Raw genomic sequence first — 23,952 nt, 5'->3', positions numbered from 1 at the left:
ATTTCCATTTGTCCTTTCAGGCTTTGCATGTTGATTGTCATATATGGAAACTCCCATCTTTTAATCATAATGTAACCAGCAAGAAATTTTTCCTACTATCATAACAGCTTTATAATAATAAATTAATATTATCCATACCCAAATAGATCAGACTGTAGTTTTTTCAAACGTTCAGATACCAGTATACTATTATATACTGTTATATGTATTGTACTTAATTTCCTTTAGTTGGTATAATTTGTTTATGTGTTTAGTTTGTAAGTGTATAGTGTAAGCTCTCTTGGAATGGCTTCCCAGTTCACCCTACACTCTCCTGTAGGAGGCCGTTGCCCTTATGGGATTTCAGGCTTTTCGTATTTCGTACTTAATTTCCCTTTTTTTTTTTTTTTTTTCGTTCCCTACACTTCTTTCTTGTGGTCTGTTTTGTTTTCACTGTGTGTGTTTGTTATGCTTTGTCCAATGAGGCAGTCCCGTTATTCGAAAAGCTGAAAGAGTGTGTGTATATATATATATATATATATATATATATATATATATATATATATATCTCCAAGTATTCATTTTTATATATCAGAATGCAGAGTTACGCTATATCGATTTTGAAGGTCTTACAGAACACGCTACTGCGATATGTGAAGTTAGCATCCGGAATGCTTTGTATATAATTTTTATTCAGCCTTTCATTTATATTGAAAATTAAGCAGTATTCCAAATAATAATAATAATTCTTTATCTTACAAGTGGCTTAAATTGGCAATTATTTGTGAGTGAGTTGTTTATGACACGATCACCTAATATAATATGCGTAATATACAACGCTTTATATTATTCTAGTAATTATTGCAATAATTTTCCTTCTTATAGGCCTACGAGTATATAATACGGATTGTTAGCTGGCCATAATGAAATTGTTCAGAGTTCTAGCATTAAATGTAAGAATTCCTTTGTGACTATGTTATCTGCCGTAAATAAGTGAAATGTTTGTTTCTAATCAACAAATTATTTCATATGTGAAGTAATGAGATATTTGTGACTTTCTAACAGTTTGATGAACGGTGTACCGTGCCACTAGGATAAAATAAAATAGAACTCCCGGTACCTTAATAAAATATACTGTTAAAACCCGTAACCTTGGATGTGGGGTATACTCGTATTCTACCCAAGCCATTTTAAAATCCTTCGTTAATTCCCAACACAGGAGCGCTACTGAGTACCTTCCTGGCCGTTGATTATTCATTGTTAGAAGTAACTGTTGTGTTCCTGTAGGTGAGTAATAATAACTTAAACCGCTTCAATTTCAGGCTCGTGTAGATTATACCCCATGTCCCAGGTAACGTTAGTTTTTCCATATTTATCTCATTTCTTCTCTAAAGATAAATATGACATTCGCATCGAAAGACTGTATGCGGGCTGATGATCCGAAGTTCAGTGGTTGGACTCAAAATACTTTGGAAGCTGAAGAAAGTGACTTTGTTGACAATTACTGTGGTATAGATCCAGTGGAGACTGCAGAAATTGTGTTTGTCACAACTACCTAAATTCAATCTAAATATTTGGTACAAGTTTTGTAAAAATGGAATTTATTCTTAGGTTAATTTATGCATTACTGTTTACGGTTCAATGTTCTGATATTCAATTTTGTTAATAATTAGATTATGTGCTTCCATTATTTGTGTATTAACAGAATGTAAAAGAGTGTCGAGGAATTTCTCAAAATACAAATTTGTTGGCAGTAAAGACTTCATTTCCACAAAAAAGTATATATTTTTTTGTTTTTAATTATGAAATATTATCTCATGTGCCTCCAAACTTAATTTCATTGCCATATGCCATATAGACTTGAAAATAGCGCCTGGTTTTTTAGAACTGGGTAAAAAAATACCCCACATCCAAGACAGTGAGACAAAAATAATATGTCCCAGGTTGCGGGCAAGATTCACTTTGTTACTTGAAAATGAAGTTTTCCTGTAGCTGCAACTCATGAAAACTATTATTATTATTATTATTATTATTATTATTATTATTATTAATAATTGATTATTGATACTATTTTCCAGACAGTCAAATTCAATGTTCCTGGAGGGAAAATGACTCGAGGACAAGCGCTGGTGAAGGCGTACAAGACTGTAGCTTCGGAAAAAGAACAAACAGCAGAGAACATTCGACTATCCATAGTAATGGCTCTATGTGTAGAAATGGTTGGTAAACACTTACATTGTACGTGTGTATGTCTGTGTTTATGAAATTGACTTGAATTTCTGGAGGGGGCACTACGACCCAGCACTGCGACCTTTCAAGATCTATTGTGCTAGCACTCAAGCTAGGAGTATTCCCAGATCCACACTGGCTGACTGCACTAAGGTTCGCTTTGAGCAGTTAACCTCACTCGTCCCTAGGCCAGCCCACTCCGCGCGTCGCCAGCTGGCAATGCTATGGAATGATTATGGATTGAACTGTTGACGAAAAGATGTAGATGCCTAATATGAAGTAACGGGAGAAGTCTGAGAAAAATCCTAACTGTGACTTTTTTATTTTGGTATGTTATTTTACGACGCTTTATCAACAGCTTAGGTTATTTAGTGTCTGAATAAGATGAAAGTGATAATGCCGGTGAAATGAGTCCGGGGTTCAACACCAGCATTTGCTCAAATTGGGTTGAGGGAAAACCCCGGAAAAAAACTTTAAGCAGGTAACCTGCCCCGACTGGAAATCGAACCCGGTCCACCTGGTTTCGCGGCTAGACGCGCTAACCGTTACTCTACAGATGTGGACAACTGTGATGTTGTCCGCCACAAATGTCACTATAGATTTCTACAATTTGTGTGTGTGTGTGTGTGTGTGTGCGTGCGTATTTAATTTGTATGCACGTATGTATACGTATGTACACATTAACTGATGTATATCTATACTATACAGAGTCAACAATAAGTATTGAATATTGCAAATGACTTCTTACATTTTAATTTTACAAAAAATGTTTATACAAAAGCTGATGGAAATAAACCATTTTATATGATAGGCCTACCAGTGTTCGAAAAAAAGTTATTCAGGCATACAGAATGTGACAGTAAACTTTTTAAATGACACCCTATATTAAAATTTACGTATTCCGAATCTCCATTAAATTTTACGTATTAATTTTTGGAAATTTTACCCATTCACCTGTTTCATGTCTTTTAACTATTTATTGAACTTCTTTCGTTGTGGTAGTGGTGGTAGTTGTGGTGATGATGATAATTCATAATCATTGTCGTCCTTGGCATAATTCAGTAACACAACATAATGTTCGCAAGAAATACTCGTAAAAAACTTCAGCAATAAATTCTTGGATTTCAGTTTTAAGTTCCATAACGTTTTTTAGTGGACTTAGTTTTACCATTTTTTTGTGTGAAAGGTGACAGGAATATGAAAATACTTAGGTTAGAGTACTATACATGGTGGATGGTAACCTCTGCATCAAAATTTAAGAAGGGATTCTACATGTTAAATATAACAGAACTTTCATTACACTTTTCCTTCGATGAAGTACTGTTAAGCAGGAAAAAGAATAATCTTTTCCCAATGTTTGCAGCACTCTATTGCGGTAATGGCCCGAGAGAAATGGCTGATTGCTATACAACAGTAGTGTCAGAGTTGTAAGCTCCGAAAACGGTTGTGGTGCTAGAGACATCCAGTCGGAGCGTGAACTTGCTTATGTCTGTGGAAGCACTGGAGCACGCAACGAGTTATAGTGGAGCGCTCCGCTCCGTTTAGGCTGTGTCTGACAACGCTGCTATACAAGCAGATAGGTAAAAATAATCTGAACAGTTAATGTCTTCAAATTCTTTTTTTTTTTTTTTTTTTTTTTTTTGCATAGTAAACCGTTTAGCCATGAATTTAAATTGAATAATAGCGAAAATCGTTTCAATAAATCTTGCAACGTAGCGCACGTCGCGTTTTACCGACTGAGTACAGCAGAGGGAGAGAGGAAGGTAAGGAGTGTAGGCCGCGCTTGCTTAGAGTTATTGCAGCATAGAAACACAACAATTTCCTCTCAAACGTTGAATATTAGAGAAAAAATCTTATTTAGATCTTTCAAATCTTTCCTCATGATCTATTACCAATTTCATTTTGGTGCAGAGGTTACCATCCAATCTGTAGCTATACACAAGAGAAAATTACGTAAAAACGATTTTTTTATTTATGAGCATTTTATAACTTCCAACGATTAAAATATTACTAGTAAGTTGTGAAAAGAACAGATGTTATTAAAGAAGAGAAAAGAAGAGATGTTATTAAACTTTGCCACGAATACGTTCATAATTAATTTTTGAAACGTGTTAAATTAAAATATATTATTAGACAGTGGATGCGGGATGACTTATCGTTGAATGTAAGTACACGTTTACTATATGTTACATTTTTTTCATTCAGACCTTTGGCTGAACAGGTTTTAAACGTAAACACACGACGTCAACATGCTACTGTATCTCCGTAGTCAGAAGGAAAAGAAAAATAACGTACTGTAGTATTGTAGTACATACCTTGCAAGGTTCAGTCCTCGTCATCATTGATGCAATTACCAGCATTGCAGTAAATGACGATATATTCTCGTAAGTTGTCGAAGCTGAATCGTCTTCGCCTATCGCTTAAACAGTTTTGTATCGAGAGAATTTCTGAAGAAAACCTCTAAAATAGGAATCATTAAATTTTTTTAGAGGAATATTTGTACTGAGCATCATGTTGCACGTGTCGTTAGACCCGCACAACTAAATGATGATGATGATGTAGATGGTTTCTCAGATTTCATTTCAACGTATTTCCTGTACGATGTACTGGTGCAATGTTTCTCTATAGCCTGAGATGTTCCGGTTTTTACTTCAATTTTACATACATCACACACGATATTGTCTTCGTTCATACATAAAATGTCACTCTCATACTAAATTGCATTTCGTATATTCTCTAAGCGAATTTAACGTTTTGATTTCGACGTTATGAATGGATCAGCACTACATTATTCAACTCGTACTAAATACTTGAGCAGGATAACACAACTGCACACAACCGGGGTTCCTTCGTTCTGTACGCTGCTGTACTCGCCAGGTACACAAAAGACGGACGGCGCGGCACGTGCCATATACTCTGATACGAAACACTTCACTTTTCCTTAAGTCATCCCGCATCCACTGTCTACATATTATGTACCTTACATTATTATGGCACGTGATATTTATTTACAGCTTCAATCTAGTTTTCACATAGTAGACGATATGATGGATGGTTCTACAGTGAGGAGAAACAGACCTTGTTGGTACCGTGTTAACAACATCGGAGCGGCTGCTGCAAATGATGCAGTACTTGTAGAGAATGGGGTATATCAAATACTGAAGAAGTACTTCAGTGATAAACCTTATTACTTGAACACGCTTGAATTGTTCCATGACGTAAGTTACACCAAAGATATTTTAGATATACGTAGAGAAAAGAGAGGGAGATAAAGAGAGAGAGAGAGTTTAATTTTAAAGAAAGTGATGGATTTTTAAGGTCATTAATTTAAATCTGAAATTATAAATAGTTATGAATTAATATACAACATTTATATACCTGTAGAAAATATATACAGTATCCAGAAATTTGCAGAGTGAAGAAATATTGGCTAACATGCAAACCGCCATAAGATTTCTTGGCGAAAATAAAGACAATTTCCTGTTTTAATTTCCACATTCCAAATCTTTCATAATTTTGTAAGAAATTTGGGTTGTGATTGAGGATATAACAACAATATATCATAGGCTCCGACTTCTTTGTAATATTTGGGAGCAGGACTCTGCACAGAAGTTCTAGAACATTTAAATTCCTGTTTGTTTCTTAAAAAAAATCCCCCTTATATACAGAGTATTTCACGAGGATTTACCACTACGTAGAGAGCTTATTTCCGAAGGCATTCTGAGCAGAAAATGTTACATAAACATGTCCTGTTCTCAATGTTTTCAGAGTTACACTAATTTGAAGTTGTTTGTAAAATACCATTAGTCTTTATTTTAAGGGTAAAAAATTATTACGAGACAGATTGAATTATTCAGGAGTATCATTTCTTTAATCAGCTAGCATCCTGAAGCTAAAAATATGTTGTGAATTCCATAGTTGCTTCGTACAGATTTTTTTTTCTCACAAAATTACATTTTTCTTACGCATTTATAACAACAATAATTGTTACAAATCACACCACTCTTGTAAATTCTTTAAGACTGTACATTAGGATGCATAATTAAACTGTAAAGAATTAAGTGATAAGTACGTAAGAATAATGTAATTTTTAGTTAAAAATTGAAAAACAAAATCTGTGCAAAGCAATTAACACATTTTTAGCTTCATAATATTAGCCAATTAAAGAAATGATACTTCTGATTAGTTTATTCTCTATCTGTAATATTATTTTACCATTAGAACTAAAGAAAAAAAGGTATTTTAGTAACAACTTCAAATAAGTGCAACTATGAAAATATTGAGATTAGGACTCATGTTTATGTGACATCTTTGTTCAGAATGTCTTCGGAAATAAGCTCCGTAAGTGACGGTAAATCCTCGTGAATCACACTGTATATTTAATAAAATAACATTACCATTAAATACGAGAAAAATTCGTACCGGCACCGGGAATCGAACCCAGGACCTCTCAGCTCTGCGCGCTGAGCGCTCTTACCAACTGAGCCATGCCGGGACACAATCCACGGCGCCGGCCGAACCCCCCTCGTAATGCTTTTTACGGCCTTACTACCTGCACTTGAGACGATACACGTCATGTATGCAGGAGCGCATATTTAAATGACATTGTGGCCATATTCAACATCAGTTCGTGACAACTGCTAACAGTTAATACATCACATCTGGTAAATTTTCTGACATCTCTTGCTGTAAACTCTCCAAGCCAAAAGGATCACATATGATGTATTAACTGTTAGCAGTTGTCACGAACTGATGTTGAATATGGCCATAAAGTCATTTAAATATGCGCTCCTGCATATATGACGTGTATCGTCTCAAGTGCAGGTAGTAAGGCCGTAAAAAGCATTACGAGGGGGGGTTCGGCCGGCACCTTGTATCGTGCAGTAGCGGACGGTGGGTTTGATAGTTGGGGAGGCCAAGACGTAAATGATGAGAATATAAAAATATAAAGCCTGTGACGTACCTCATTACAAAGCACAGAAGTTATAGGTTTAAAGAAATTAAAATTAGGTTTTCCAATTTATGTTTTAGGATTTTAAATCTTATGTTTAGGAATTTATATAATTTTACGGAAAAAAATAAACAACATACTATTAATATATCACAACGGCTTGGTAATATATTACAATTGATTAGGACACTCCAAGTCATAACCTACGAATTAGGTCTTTTTAGGTCATACTGAATTTAAGAATGTTACGCTTTGCTACATAAAACGAATAAGAAAAGCAATATTTCGAGAGTAAGGACATAGCAACAAAATTGATTCGAACCTAAGAATCCGGGGTTTGCTCATTAATATTACATACAAATCTGCATTACATTACAAATCTGCATTTGTTTCTAAACTCTCGATTACATCTCGTAACACAAAAGAATAAAATAACAAGAACACCCGCAAACAAGAGAAAATCTGACAGCATAAATGAAAACTTTTACGCAGGGAGAGAAAACTAACAACACGTGACTCAATTTTCTAAAACCACGAAGAGAGAAAGAGAGAGAGCTTCCTAATACAGCCGAAACCAACCGTGACTGCTTATAGTCAAAGACGTTTTATATTTTAACCTAGACTCACTACGAGCGCTGTTCCTCGACCAAAAATTGAACACTTTCGCGCATCTCCATCTTGAGGGTGAGTATCATGTGACTGCAATATGTTTACATCACGACTCCGCCTAATTTGAAATAACATAGAAGGTTATTCAGTATTATTGAATGTTAGGAGTAAGTGCGTATTAATTTAATCAATAGTGTGTGTGTATATATAGTGTTTATATAGTTTAAATGAATCGTTCTCCTGTGATATATGTGAAATCACAGTGTAGGCCTACTACCGGTTCTGTGATACATATGAGGCCTATACAAATAGTATTTTAATCATATTTCTTTGTTATAAGTGAAACCATCGTGTGCTCTTGTGCTGCATACAACTGTACAAAGAGCGTTCTTTTATCATTTATTTTCATCGTACTCCTATATAAATTCCGTTAAGTGGAATCATGGTGCATAGTTGTGCCGCATACAACTGTACGAATCGACGTAAGAAAGATTCGAAAATTTATTTTCACAAGTAAGTTAGTTACATATATTCTGTATTAGGATATTGTAAAATGACTGAGAACATTAGTACATATTTATTGTGTTAATAGAAGAGAATGTTTTATAGGAGTAAGCGCAAACTTTCTTTTTAGCTTTCCATTGCAAAAGCCTGAGCTTCTCATTAAATGGTTATCTGCTGTTAAACGCGATAAATTTATACCATCAATTCACCACCAGTATTGCTTTGCACAAGAAGATAGTTAGACAGCATCTCTCTAAATCAATTTTATTTATGAATCAATAAGTAAGTGCAAAATAAATCTGGTTAAGTATTTTCATACAATCTAGATATGGCCTAGTTACAATATTTTGACATTCTTGCACATATTCGATTTAATAATAACAGTTGATGCATTTCCTTGTTTATTGAAATATTTATTATTAGGCCTAAGCAAAATGCACACAGTGTGCAAGATTAAGTTAATGTCCTAACTCGATTAATTAAAGATTTCAGGAACTCCATCGGTACAGATTTGATGAACTGTGTAAATATGAATAGGCTTAATCACGAAGACAAGAATTTTTAATTGACAGTTTTAGCATAACAGCTTAATATTTGTTGTTCACAAAAATGACGATTACTGACCGACAATTCCAGTTTCTTCAATTATTTGCTGTTGTAGACCACTATAGGAATGCAGGTGATTACGTTTCACTGTTTATACTTGTTTTTATCCTTGTTACTCTTTTAGCTTATATTTGGTTGTTTTTTATGGTATAGTAATAAATCTTAGTGTCTTTTGCGGTTGCGTTGTATCAGCATTACTTTTCGTCCGCTATTTTTCACGACCGCAAGATGCACACAATGTGCAAGATTAAGTTAATGTTCTCACTCGGTTATTGAAATATATTTCAGGAAGCCCATCCTACGGATATGATGAATTATGTAAATAGAAATACCCCCAAGTCACAAAGACGACGAAGATTATTGACTGACAGTTGCAGGATTAATATCTTTGATTATTTGATGTTATACCACAAGAATGCAAGTAATTACGTTTTACTATTTATATTTTCTTTATCCTTGTTACTCTTAGGCTCATGTTTGGTTGTTTTTATGTTGTATAGTAATAAATCTTAGTTTGTTTTACGATTGCGTTCTATCAGCATTGCTTTCCGTCCGCCTCAAGATGGCGGCGAGCGATCGCTTCAATTTGGGTCCAGTCGTATCTTCTGCGCAGCTGGCAGTGTGAGGACTTGGCGGTGGGTAGGACGTCTCCAAATCGGCTCCCCTCGCGCGTTCTATCAAGTTTAAACACTCTTCTAACCAGCTAACTTATTGGTTGAACTGCTGTTGTCATGGTTACCGGGGAGTAGCGTCATATAGCCGACTCCTCTCTCCCGCTCTCGCATAGACACTGCAGGCTGCTAGATGTCGACTATACAGGTTACAGCGCTATCTGTTATTTTTCAGTACGAATTATTTGTACTATCTACAGTATAGCGAGCGGGCATCACCAACTGGATGTGGTCGACTTTACGCAACTTACTGTACATCTTAGTCGCAGTGAATAGTAAAATTAATATAAATGGAAAAATGTTCGTCATTTGCTGTAACTTGTCTGTGATCTTAATTGAGCTGAAATTATTACTGCCATATTGTGTTCTGGTAAAATATTAGGGGAGGCACGGCCTCCCTTGCCTCCCCTGAAAATCCGCCGCTGGGATCGTGTCCCGGCATGGCTCAGTTGGTAAGAGGGCTCAGCGCGCAGAGCTGAGAGGTCCTGGGTTCGATTCCGGTGCCGGTACGAATTTTTCTCGTATTTAATGGTAATGATACACATTAGCTACTTCATAGTAGCCGTGTAATATTCAATGAAGTGGGCGAGACCTCATACATAATGAATATGTGATGTAAGAAAATAACGTTTGATTTTTCATATATACCCATGGAACTTATTTAACCTCAGATGGTTGAAAATTACGGCCCGTAAGTGCACTGCCTTTTCCTTTTCACTGTTTTGCTCACGCTTCATTGATCCTTGCAGTAAGCTATTAACTTAACTGCTACTATTACAACAATTTATCATTCTGTTCCAGAGTTTTATTTTAGACAGATTTCTATATTAATAATTTATCCATTACCAATAATTATACAGTAATCACTTGTCAATTAACAAGCACATAACTTCGACGACGATGACCACAAGAAACGACTAAAGATTGTCCACAATAAACCGGAAACGGAAACAACAGGAACGAGAACGGAAATTGTTAAAATAAATGTATTTAAATGTGAGCATTCACAGTTAACGAGAAGCTTGCTTCGGGCGTCGTCCCCAATAAACGTCTCTTAACTTTCTCAACGTCAGCGCCTATGCACTAAATATGCTTTACTCGTGTTCTTTCCAGGAGGTGTGTTACACTAGCGATGATACTTTAGTGAAAGATTGATTTTTGATAATTATTTATTTTGGATTATACTTACTCCATTTGACTATTTATTTTTCTTTAATTTTCAGGTCACATTGAAAACTGCTCTTGGTCAAGTTTTAGACGTCAATGTCGCAGCGAAAGGTGCCGGAAAACTTCCCGATTTGAACATATATACAATGGAACGTTATCGTTCAATAGCAAAATATAAAACATGCTACTTTGCCTGCTGTTTTCCATTCACCCTCGCTATGTTTGTGGTACGTATTATTGTAATTTGATTACTAAATAATATATATTTTTGCTCTTATACGGAGAAGGGATCCGAAGGCTTACACTGCAGCCTGAGGCTTATTGTGCTTACCACTCCTAATCTGTGACTGATTGAGTAGCCGAACGGCCGCGCTCTTGTACAAGTACAGGACGCCGCACCGTGAATTGAACCCGGGCTATGGTATGGATGATGATGAAGATGATATGTGAATTAATGATGGGCGAAATAAGTCCGAGGTCCCACGCCGAAAGTTACCCAGCAATTCTGCTTCAATTAGTTGAGGGAAAACTCGGAAAGAAACTCAACCAGGTAAACTGTCCCAACCAGGATTTGAACCGGGTCCCGCTCGTTACACGGTCGGACGTACTAACCGTTACTCCACAGCGGTGGACAAATAATACGCTTAGGGTGTGTTTGATTTGTTCGTGCTATTACAAATAACAAGAACACACCCAACATCATGCTATCCACCGGCGTAGCTCAGTCGGCTAAGGCGTTTGCTTGTCGATCCACAGTTGCGCTCGGGCGCGGGTTCGATTCCCGCTTGGACTGATTACCTGGTTGGATATTTTCCAAGGTTTCCCCCAACGGGAAGACGAATGTCAGCTAATCTATAGCGAATCCTCGGCATCATCTCGCCATCACCAATTCCATAGACGCTAAATAACCTAGTACAGGTCTGGGCGTTATTAACTCGATTGAGTCACTGCAGACCATCCTTTAACTCCCCACTCTACCTTCTCCGATCTAGACAGTAATGTTCTGGTGTGGTACGAGCAGGTAGGAAGGTCAGCGACGGGTTGTATCAGTCGGGAATTGAAGATTTTACGAACTTTATGCTGTCGCTGGTCGCCTAAAATCCACCACTGATGCACAGAACCTTACTGCGCGTTTGTTTATAAGGCGGTGTAAGCAAAAAAACAAGGGCGAGGTTTCTCAGTCCCTTTCACTTCCCCTCTTATGCCCAGGGCTGACCTAGTAGTTGATACAGCGTCCTCTGGGCTGATCGAGCCATATTTTATCAGAGTCATCTCAGAGCCCATTGGCTAGTCTCCTAATTTGAGACAACTCATCCCTGCTTGTGACTTTACACGGTTTTGCTAAGGTGCTAAGACAAATGTTGGAATCAACTCTAAAAGGATTTAACTATGAACCTACAATCTTGTCACACAAATTTCGGCATTTTTCCAAATTGAAGTCTTCTGAAATAGAAGCTTTGGCTTCCACATATTGTTTTCGGTAATCTGTGGCTAGTTTACAGTTCAAGTGCTCGGATCCCTTCTCTTGCGAAAACTGCTTCGTGACAATTGATCTGTAGGCTTTTAGCATCTTCGGTGTTCCTATTCTGTAGTAGTGCTTCTCCTTCACGGGCTGCCTAATAGGTTACATCCACTTTCGACTTTCCCCTTCAACATTATCTAATGCTTCTTCAATGGAACGGCGGAACCCGGAGTGAGACAAGTGGTCAACAGGCTTGGCTCTCACATAAACACTTCTTCTCAGCCCCAAATCCCTCGCTAGGACGAGTTTTCGCTTACCTTTTAAATGCTTCTCTTCCCAGTTCCCCATTCCATCACTGGAGGATTTCCCACATTGTTCTCTCCCTCATATGGTATCTATTTTAGGTTAGGTCCATTTTCGAAATTAAACGTTAAATTTTCCCTTAAATCCTTTCAACGAAGCGGTGAAAAAGGATGCTTTTACAACAAGCATTCATTTTACAGTTTTTACAGAATTTATTTTTCTCATCAGTCTACAGAGCGTTCATGCGAGAAAATAATCTTTCGACACACGCATTTGTTCCAGGGATACACATAATGAACTCCACTACCCTCTTCAAATTTGAGAGTTCTCCTTCAGTACTTTTAAAAAGATCCACCCACTTCATCTAAACGTTACTGTTGCAATCACTCGCCTTGAGAAATTAATAACTCACAATAACTGTTTCATAATAGACCATTTACAATGCAATCATGAAGTGCGATGTTTGTAATTTGTAACATAGAATTGACATGGAAACTTTTTCATTTTTTCTCAGTTTAGAACTCTAAAATACGGAAAGGAAAGATGTCCCGAAGACTTTTCTCGGGACAACGGGACGCATTAGCGAAAAACGGGACGATCCCGCATTTTACGGGATGTCTGGGAACCCTAGTGTAATCATTACTCATCAAGAATAAAGACTTTCACGCAAATGAAGGGATTTCAAAAATCCCTCGTCACTTTTCTTAAATTTATTTCTTACATATAAGCTTAAGTTATAAATGAAGTAATATAGTAACTAAGTGTAGTAAGAAAGTAACACACACACATACACAAACATAAATATACGTAACGATTTTTATACTGTAACTATTAAAATATCTCCAAGTGCAATAATACATATAATTTTGTTAAATTTTCTGCAGGCAGGCTTGAATGATGAAGAATTACTTCGTCAAGGTAACAACATTTTAATGGAGATTGGTCAATTTTTACAAGTTCAGGTAAGTAATAACTTTCATTACTTTAGAAGCCTACAGGTAATCCCATTTTCTAACAGTTCACAATAATGCCACTTCTGGAACCAGAAGAACAGAAATATAAAAAAATCTGTATATGTGAGAAACAGAGGAAAGGAAATGGGGAGAGTAACATCAGCACCATCTCTGTTTAATCGCTTATTCAACGAGATTATCTAAGTCACGATAAGGTAATCTTTTTTATATGAGATGGCTATGCCCTGACTAAACACACTAGTTACTGAACTAGGAGCTAAGCTAGACCAAGCTAACGTAAGCATTTATACAAGAGATTACTATCGCCTCAACAAATCTTCTAAGCTGGTGACTTTCGCAGATGACATAACTACAGTAGTTCCAGCCAATAACTCCAACACATTCCAGTCTTCAACAGAGGCAATTCCCCTGAAAATGTGTGATTGGTTCTCGGCTAATAAACTAGTATTAAATTGTAACAAAACTAACATAATTCAATTTAAATCCTACCGAAATTCAACCTCGCAAATTTCAAACGTAATAATTAATATTAGGTCCCTAATAGAAATAATAACCACCAGATTTCTTGGCTTACAAATCGATAATGTGTTGAATTAGAAAAAAATCATATTAAGGAAATTACCCCCAAACTAAATTCAGCTGTTTTGCTTATAGATATATCCAAGAGATTGTACATATCAATACCTAAAAAACACATACTTTGCATAGGCCTATTTCCACTTGGTAATGAGGTTTGGAATAACATTCTGGGGAAATTCTACAGATAGTAACACTATATACCTACTACAACAAATTAGTAATTAAGAAATTAAATTATGGTTTATTTAACGATGCTCGCAACTACAGAGGTTATCAGAGTCGCCGGTGTGCCGGAATTTTGTTCCGCAGGAGTTCTTTTACGTGCCAGTAAGTCTACTGACATGAGCCTGTCACATTTAAACATCGACCTCGGCCGGGATCGAACCCCCAACCTCGAGCATAGAAGGTCAGCGCTATACCAACTACGCTACCGAGGAACACTAGTAATTAGAATAATAGAAGATGCCAAACCTAGGGAATCGTATAGCATCATTTTCAAAAAATTTCAAATAATGCCCATGGCTTATCAGTATATATTTTTTTTTATCATTAAACTTCCAGTTTCGCCTCGGACCGACAGGGGGCCTTCGGGGAAATTGCCGAAGCAGGAATGGTAGGATACGATTCTGTCCGCTGTAGGGACCGGTCGGTCATGTGGTTAGGGCGGTACGCGTAAGGTAGAGAGGCTACTAATATGATAGTGATACGACAAAAACACTGATCCAACACGAACTACGATAGCAACATGACAGCAAAGTGACCTGATACTCACTGGACTGATTCAGTCATACAACATATCGTCGGAGGATGAGGACGTTCTCAATCTAGTTAATTTAGCTAATATCAAATTACAGTGACAGAAAACATACATAGGAGACGATTCTGGGTGCATACTTTTTGGCATGCTAATTTAGAACAACGCGGTGCTTTTAATCTTTTCAAAGAATTAAATATACTGTATACCCAGAAAGATTTAAAATATTCTACAGAATGAGTAGAGAAATATTTAATCTGTTGGTACAGAAAGTTGGATCTGCAATTTATAAAAAGAACACTAACTTCAGGATTTCAGTCAATGCTGAAGAACGCCTTCTGATAACTATCAAGTAAATAGGCCTATATGTTTATACATCAGATAAATAATAATTGTTCGTTTCTCGTCCACATCAAAGTAAACATGTGTTTACAATATGTTTATAGGGTAGAGGGGCCAATTACCGGACAGGTCCTATTTACGGACAGTCCTACCATTTTGTCATTTTGTGCTTATACAGAATCCTTTATTCATTCCTTTAGCTAGTCAATGGAAAGCAGTAATGTTCTAGAGCTGATTGCGACACATGGGAGCGAGATAGTGTGTGAAATCCGAGCTCGAGATAGCGGAAAGTGAGCAAAGGTTATTAGAATATCTTTATATTTCGCCCTGTTATAATATTGAGCGGTAAATTATTCCGTGTAAATAAGATAAAATGATTTTGCCATAGGTTTATCATGTTTTCAATCTAGTATCTAGTATGTAGATCTAGTATCAAAAAGACATAGAAAATCTTTAATAAGTTCAATAAAGGCTATAGGCCTATTGAAATTAGGATCGTCCCTCATCTTAACCCTTGTATTACCAACTCACAACTGATACAACAAAAAGTGGAGCATGCAGCACTGTGAGCGACACAAAACAACACAGATAGTGTCGAGTTGTTGTCTGATCAGACGAGTGGGCTTCCGTTCATTTCATATTATGGGTTATACACAGGGACATCATTTTATTTTTACTTCAATTTTTATTGTACCTGAGTTTTTGAATGTACTTCACTCCCACCCCTTCTACTAAGGAAGTTCCAACTCCACACAGAACCAAGACCGCAGATAGTAAGCAGTACTGAGTTACCGAGTATAGTACGTTCCAGAAATATGTTCGCGTTTTCCAGTGACGAAAGAGCTTTCAATATTGAATCATATTTTCGCAGAGGTACTGTCCGTTTGCCTACGTCGCATCCCGATTTCCCCCACCTGCTTCTGCTCGCCCCTCTGTAATAGCTGGGCTGTCTTAGCTCTTTTCTGAAAACATTAATTTCTCTTAGGAATTGGACGTTTACGTAATATTATACAGCTGTTTAATTTAACTTAAATAAAAGGGCCTCGTTAAGTAATTACCTGTCACGTGATTTCCTCCCTTTCTACAATCCTGCGGCATAACCACTTGGACGGACAGTAGATAGCATGTCTGATTAATTTTATATTTTCGGGTCGGGCAGAAGTGAAGATTGAATTCACAGTACGTAGAGTAGGTACAGAATTATTTCAACATGAGTTACTAGTACGAAGGACGAAACTGGCAATTGGAATTAGATGCAATAGTCTATAGTGCGATAATATGCACGAAAGAACTGAAGCCTGTATCGAAATGAACGGCCACCATTTTCAAAATTGTGTTTAAATATTCATATTATGATTATTTTTCAATTTAACTTCTTTCTCTATATTGTACGCTAATGTGCTGTAGATAGTATATACTGCATAAAGAATACGTTCGCATGGTTAACTCACTTCGTGAGTAAAAACACTTATTGTTAATACAGTACTGCAGTTTTATTAAACAAAAACCTAATGAAAATTATCAAACTCAAAATTGCGATATTTCCTAGTTTACGTAAATGGATGAACTACTTTTCTTCCATCCTATACCTAGTAGAGTGATTTGTGTTTTACGCCAGTATCATCGAACTCCAGTCTTGGAGGGGGGAGCAAGCGGTGTTTCCGGTTCTCTAAAGGTATAGACAGGTTAATATTAAAAATGTTAGTAAAAATAAAATGATGTCCCTGTACAAGAACATACACGTTAGCAACAAACAAAGCAACAAATCCGTGTCGTGTTGCTGTCGCTTGTCGTTCCAGTGGGCGCTCTGCCTTAGGGATCTGTGACATACAACTCATTCCATATCGACGGTTAGCGCAATAGATCTCAATAGGTGGCAGTGCTGGGCCGTCCCTGCCCCCCGCAGTTAAATTCAATTCCATTCCTCGTATGTAATCGTGAAAACTTTGTAACTAATTCAACAGTTCATAGCATAAATACACGTCAAAATGACTTTCATACTCCATCGGCAAGTCTATCGTGCTATCAAAAAGGAGTGCGTTATATGGTAGTAAAAGTGTTTAATAGCCTCCCTATGGATATAAAAAACCAAACTCAAAACATAAGATTATTTAGGGCCAAATTAAAGTAGTAGTTAAATTCTCACGCCTTCTTATCCTGTAGGTGAATTTATGACATTCATCAACGCTTCATGGATATTTCTGTCTTGTATTAAGAATCGAAACTGAACCTTTGTGTTGTAGGCCTACTACTAGACTCTATTGTAAAACTAGTCTGTAGGTCTATATATTTCAACTGGACTATGACTGTAATTAAGACTTTATAGTACCGGAACTATTAAGAATTTTTTGGCATGTTCCATATTCTAGCTGTGAGGCGATGTACGAATATCAAAAATATAAATAAATACAGTACAATGCTGAACTTGATTTGTAAGTCAAGTCAAGCTAACCTAATCGTATCTACATCAAATAAAGTGTACAACTGCAGACCAGTGCGTGCAATAACAGCTCAAGTCGTCATATGGATTCTACACTAGATTTTACTTTATCAATCAGTTGAAAACGCCTTCACTTCTTCCCCTAATACTGTGATTACATACACAAACAGTGAAACCTGTTCAAATCGGAACCTGAATAATCCGGAATCCTGTCTATTTCGGAACAATTTATTGGTCCTGGCGAAATTTGTATATATTATGTGTAATTTTTCTTGAATAAAACGGAAACTGTCCAACGCGGAAACGGAAACTGTCTGCTACTGTTCAAAACGGAAACAATATTTTGGACACACTATATTTTGTAACTATATTTTGAAACAGCATGTAATTTCAAGGAATATACGAAATATGTAGGCCACTAAGATAAAAACAAGTTTTCTTTACAAAATTTTAGAGGTAGGAGGGTGTGTTGGCCTGTCGGTCATAAATTTTATTACCCTGTTGACTAGGCAGACGAGTCCCTTCAAAGATTTTCAATGCTTCATACCCGTATACTGTCGTAGCTAAATAGAGCGCAAGTGCAGTGATTTCCAGGTAAAAAAAAAAGTTGCATAAAATGTGGCATTAAGTGATGAAGTAAAAGTTATCGAGATAAAGGAAAATTAGAAACAAAGTCTATGTGAAATAATGTTGAAGTTCAGTTGTGGAAAACTCAGGTGTGACACTTTAAAAATTAAAGATCATAATGAGTGAGTGGCTTGCGGCCGATATTGGCGACACAAAAGGAACCAGAAAACAACTGTTTATGTGAAAATAAATGAACTGTTGTGAGAGTGAGTTCTTCATGACCTTTCAAAGAACAAGCGAATTTCTGGATCTGTTCTACAAAGCAAGCTATTGAACTGGCAAAGAAATTAAATAAACCAGAATTCAAGGCTTCTAATAGATGGCTCCTAGTCCAATTAATTAATAATGTGCAGTGATATGCAGTACAGTATTAGAGTATAGGTGTTAGATATTAAATAGAATGAGATTAGTAAACTTTAGTAATGTTTAATGACTAATGAGTGAGTTACGATAATATTTATACAGAAAATGAGATTTTAATCAAGATGATTCACCAACGTAATAAGCGACAGAAAGCTGATTTAATGTTATTAGTGTTAAATGGAATATTTTGTACTTCTTGCAATTTGCAGCAAGCCATTTTATTTTTCATGTATATGAATGACAAAATATTCCATTTTAATGTCACACCTGAATAATACGGAAACCTGTCCACAACGGAAAAAAAAATGTCACTTCCGTCTTGAACAGGTTTCACTGTATAAGAATTTTATATGAATGAGTAATAACATTATAGGTATTGAGAAGCATTAACAATTTTTTATTTCGAAAACTATAACAATTTACTTTTTTTTTTTTCCTAGGACGATTACTTGGACTGTTTCGAAGACTCAACAATCACTGGGAAAGTCAGCACCGACATAGAAACACGAAAATGTACTTGGTTAATAGTCACAGCAATGCAACGAGCCACTCCTCAACAGAAGGTTGTATTAGCGGTAAGGTTAAACTTCATTTTATGTAGGCCTAATACATAACAAAAAAAACTAACCACAATTTAAGTCACACAGAGTTAGTGTGCACTCAACGTTGGTTGCTTGACGGTTGTCAGCCCACTTTGAGGTCTGTGGATATAGAGGGAAAAAATTGGATCGGTGTCTGGTAGAGTTCCCGGGTAGCTCAGTTGGTAGAGCGTTGGTACTTTAAACCAAACGTCCCGTGTTCGATACCTGGCCTCGGAACAATTTTTCCCTCGAAATTATTCAAATCAACTTTACAGGGAGTTATACGTGAAAGCTTGATTTAAAAAGAAAACTAACCGTTTCAAAAACTAGTATAGAATGAACTTATTCAACGTCATATCCATAATATTGCATTTTTTTAATGTTAAGGTTTCTCTTACATAATAACTTTTTAAGCCTAAATGCTGGTTCACAATAAAGCTGGAACGGAAACGACAACGGGAACGAGAACGGACATATTGTTAAAATAAATGTATTTAAATGTGAGCATTCATGTGAATGATCACATTTAAATACATTTATTTTAACATTTGTTCCGTTCTCGCTGTCGTTCCAGTTCCCGGTTTATTGTGAATCAGCCTTAATTTCTCATTTAATCACGAGATAAAATATCGCTGTTATTGCTACAGTTTTAATGGTAAGAGTATATTACTTTACATTTTTTTTTATTTTTGCCAGGACTGTTATGGATGCAAGGATCCACTTAAAATCGCAAGAGTGAAGGAGGTTTACGAAGAACTTGATTTACATTCAGCTTATTCTGCTTTTGTGCAAGACAGATACAAAGTCATCAACAATCTCATTGACGAACTGTCACATGATCTACCGCCACAACTTTTCTACAATTTCATGTGGATGTTAAGAAAGTAAAATGATTTGTTGTGCTAGTATTGTTTATCATGTAAACTAGTTACACTGATGATGTTGGTGTGGTTCCATGTAAATTTAAATAATATATTGTATCAAGAACTGAATCACAGCATTACGAATAGTATAGCAGACCTGAATATATGTTAATAGTCCATGCAGATACCGTACCTAACATAGGATAGACCCTACGGAAAAATGATTACACTATTTATAATTTGAAGAAGAGCACTTTCATCGTAAAGTATTCAGGACGTAGACCAGGCATGGAAGATACTGTAGGTGCCTTGAACAGCTGCCTGAATATTAGCTCTCCTTTCCTCACTCTTACAAGTTTTGTAGCCGTTCTGTGTATAATATACAAATGAACCGTAAGTATTGTCATTAATTTCAGGGGCCATTCTTTGAGATATTTCAAACAAAAAAGTTTAATACAATTTTGCTCGTTTTTGCTTCCTTTTCGAAGAAAAAAAATGTTTTATGTGAAACATTTCGTAGCGTGTTTTGGGAAAGCTATTGATTGTATTTCCAATATGCTCAGTTAATTTAAGAGAGCTGTGTATTATGATAATAAATGATTGAAAGAATTTTAGTTTTGTCCTTTAATATTGGCGTAAAATGTAGCGTTTTCAAATTCCTTTTCATTTATGTTTATTCAATGCTTTGTTGATGTATTATCAGAAGTAGTATATGAAGAGTAAATATATAGACCTAATGGTAATTAATATCTAGGAGAAGTGAACAAAGGAAGGCATAATTTTCTATTTAATTGTTGATGTATTATCAGAAGTAGTATATGAAGAGTAAATATATAGACCTAATGGTAATTAATATCTAGGAGAAGTGAACAAAAGAAGGCATAATTTTCTGTTTAATTGTTGATGTATTATCAGAAGTAGTATATGAAGAGTAAATATATAGACCTAATGGTAATTAATATCTAGGAGAAGTGAACAAAAGAAGGCATAATTTTCTATTTAATTGTTGATGTATTATCAGAAGTAGTATATGAAGAGTAAATATATAGACCTAATGGTAATTAATATCTAGGAGAAGTGAACAAAAGAAGGCATAATTTTCTATTTAATTGTTGCTTTCTGTGAAATGTATACACTGGTAAACACTTCAACCTATACGTTGAAGGTAAGTTTTACTGAAACATTAAAATCTTCACCAAGACTTATTTCCATTTAAAGTCGCCTGAACATGGGTAATTACCAGGCTTCGTATTACTGTCACGCTGAATTTATCGAGTAATATAGCCTTGTACGGAGGGAGTTCAAATGTCTGGACCTCACTGCATAAGTGGCGGTACAGTAAGCCTACGGTGAATGTACAGGGACATCATTTTATTTTTACTAACATTTCTAATATTAACCTGGCTATACCTTTGGATTAACAGTTGAGAACCGGAAACATCGTTTGCTACCCCTTTCCACGACTGGAGTTCGATGATATTGGCGTAAAATACAAACAAATCATTACCTAGGTATAGGAGGGGGAAAAAAGTAGTTCATTCATTTACGTAAAGTAGGAAATATCGTGATTTTGAGTTTGATAATTTTCATTAGATTTTTCTTTAATCAAAATACAGTACTGTATTAACATATTAACAATAAGTGTTTTTCCTCACGAACTGAGCTATCCATTCGTACGTATTCATTATGCAGTGTACATTATACTGTCTACAGTACATTAGCGTACAATATATAGAATAAAGTTAAATTGAAAAATAATCATAATATGGATATTTAAACACAATTTTGAAAATGGTGGCCGTTCATTTCGATACAGACATTTTTTTTATTTTTATTTTTTTGCATATTATCGCACTATACACTATTGTACCTAATTCCAATTACCAGTTTCGTTCTTCGTACTAATAACTCATTTTGAAATAATTCTGTACCTACACTATGAAAGAGTACCTTACGTACTGTAAATTCAATCTTCACTTCTGCCCGATCCGAAAAGATAAAATTACTCAGACATGTCATCTACTGTCCGTCCAAGTGGTTTTGTTGCAGGGTCATAGAAAGAAGGGAAATCACGTGACAATTAACGAGGCCTTTTTTAAGTTATTTTAAACAGTTGTATAATATTACGTAGACTTCCAATTCCTAACAGAAATTTATGTTTTCAGAAAAGAGCTAAGACACCCAGCCACTAGTCTTTACAGAGGGGTGACCAGAAGCGGGTGGGGGAAACCAGGATGCCACGTAGGCAAACGAACGACAATACCTGTGCGAGAATATGATTCAATATTGAAAACTAGAAAACGCGAACATATTTCTGGAACGTACTATACTCACTAACTCAGTAGTTTGTATTTACTATTACCGTAAGACGACTTTGACTATACGATTGGTTGGAAGTTTACTAGTAGAGGGGGTGGGAGTGAAGTACATTCAAAAACTCAGGTACAATAAAACTGAAGTAAAAATAAAATGATGTCCCTGTAGAATATAATACAGCATATCATGAGGTGAAACGAGCGTTGAGCGACTTCCGCCGATTTTGGAATAGACACCGACGCACTTGAACTGCCAACATAGAAAACAAAAAATCACACTCAATCGCTTTCACCTTCATCTTGACGGGATAATAAAAGCCTAAACTAACCTAACCTAACCTTAGTGCGTCGGTGTCTGTTCCAAAATCGGCGGAAGTCGCTCAACGCTCTTTTAACCCCTTAGTCTCCTAGTGCAGTTTTTTCTATGACTGAACGAGATCACAATGAACTCATCGACATACAAACATATGTAACAATGTGCGCTTCTACATAACACAAGTCAGAACTCCTAGAGGTGTGTCTGATGTCATTAATGTACCAGGAGAAACTACTCCATCCAATATAGCTCTTGTGACAAACATGCGAAGCCTGATAATTACTGTGCAGAAAGTGATTGTTAACAACTTCAGATATTTTTAAACTGAAAAATAGATCACAATGACATGATGATGATGATGATGATGATGATGATATAACGTGCTTAGTAAGTTAAAAAAATAAGGATAATATTTATCTAAATATCAGGTCGAAACTGATTGCAATTAATTGCTTCTTATTTAAGATAGATTGAATAATCAATACTTTTTGAATGCAACCCAAATGTTATACTTAACTACTATCCTATGATGCAAATCTAACGTTGACTTGTGTCGCTGTTGCTCTCAACCACTCACGCAAATCAGAAAGAAGAAACGTTCCTTCTCGTCCCTTACATAGCATGAAAGCAGAACGAATATTCCGTGTTACTGGAAGTAGTTATTTAGTAATCGAACCGATAGACTTTCAGATTATTGTTAAAAAATCTATTATTTAAAATATCTCTACTAAATCACTTAAATATATCGTATTAAACAGCATTTTGCACAGATTCTAGAGATAAGACGCAAGTGCATGGCAAGATACATTACTATTTGTTTCTACAATCTGGTCATGACGAATAAAGTTCGCTGTCTTCTAAAGTTATTTCCGTAATGGGTGCAGTAACTAGCAATTACATGGTATGTGACAAGGTTAGTGAGTTAGTTGAGGAGATATCTAAGTGACGTGAGGCCGAGGAATATGCGAAATTCCCTCGCATACATTGTAAAATACCGGCAGTCCCTTGCTAATTACCCAGTAATGATACGTAACGTACTTTCTGACTAGACCTACTAATGGGTTAGTCCATACCAACCGAACAGCAAACATTCCTTTACTAAGTTCCTTATTCCAGCGATAGCAGTGCCCACATATCCTAAATTTAAACAGAAAAAATATTTGAATCTTCAAAACCTTACCTTAAAGCGGTGCAGAAAATAACAGATGTTCAACTCATGCCTTGCCTTCCATACTGTCCTTCTAAGTTACAATGTATTAGTTTCTTTCCGCCTATGAGAAATTCACTTTATATAAACATGCAGGAATCCACACAAAA

At 36.0% G+C, this 23,952-nt stretch overlaps 1 protein-coding gene and 1 non-coding gene across 2 annotated transcripts; one reads left to right on the top strand and one right to left on the bottom strand.

Annotated features, from left to right (window-relative positions):
• Positions 1 to 2,063: 2,063 nt before the first annotated feature.
• On the top strand, positions 2,064 to 20,553 carry LOC138704273 (farnesyl pyrophosphate synthase-like). The gene is made up of 6 exons (XM_069832142.1): positions 2,064 to 2,198; positions 5,223 to 5,426; positions 10,773 to 10,943; positions 13,366 to 13,443; positions 19,001 to 19,135; positions 19,838 to 20,553. The coding sequence occupies exons 1-6, from the start codon at positions 2,088 to 2,090 to the stop codon at positions 20,027 to 20,029; spliced, it is 891 nt and encodes a 296-aa protein (XP_069688243.1). The 5' UTR covers positions 2,064 to 2,087; the 3' UTR covers positions 20,030 to 20,553.
• TRNAC-GCA (transfer RNA cysteine (anticodon GCA)) lies at positions 6,628 to 6,703 on the bottom strand. The gene has a single exon. It is a non-coding gene; the product is annotated as a tRNA-Cys (tRNA).
• Positions 20,554 to 23,952: the final 3,399 nt, after the last annotated feature.

The sequence above is a fragment of the Periplaneta americana genome, chromosome 8 (assembly GCF_040183065.1).
Source record: "Periplaneta americana isolate PAMFEO1 chromosome 8, P.americana_PAMFEO1_priV1, whole genome shotgun sequence".
Classification (NCBI taxonomy): domain Eukaryota; kingdom Metazoa; phylum Arthropoda; class Insecta; order Blattodea; family Blattidae; genus Periplaneta; species Periplaneta americana.
This window is presented reverse-complemented; position numbering and strand designations above follow the sequence as displayed.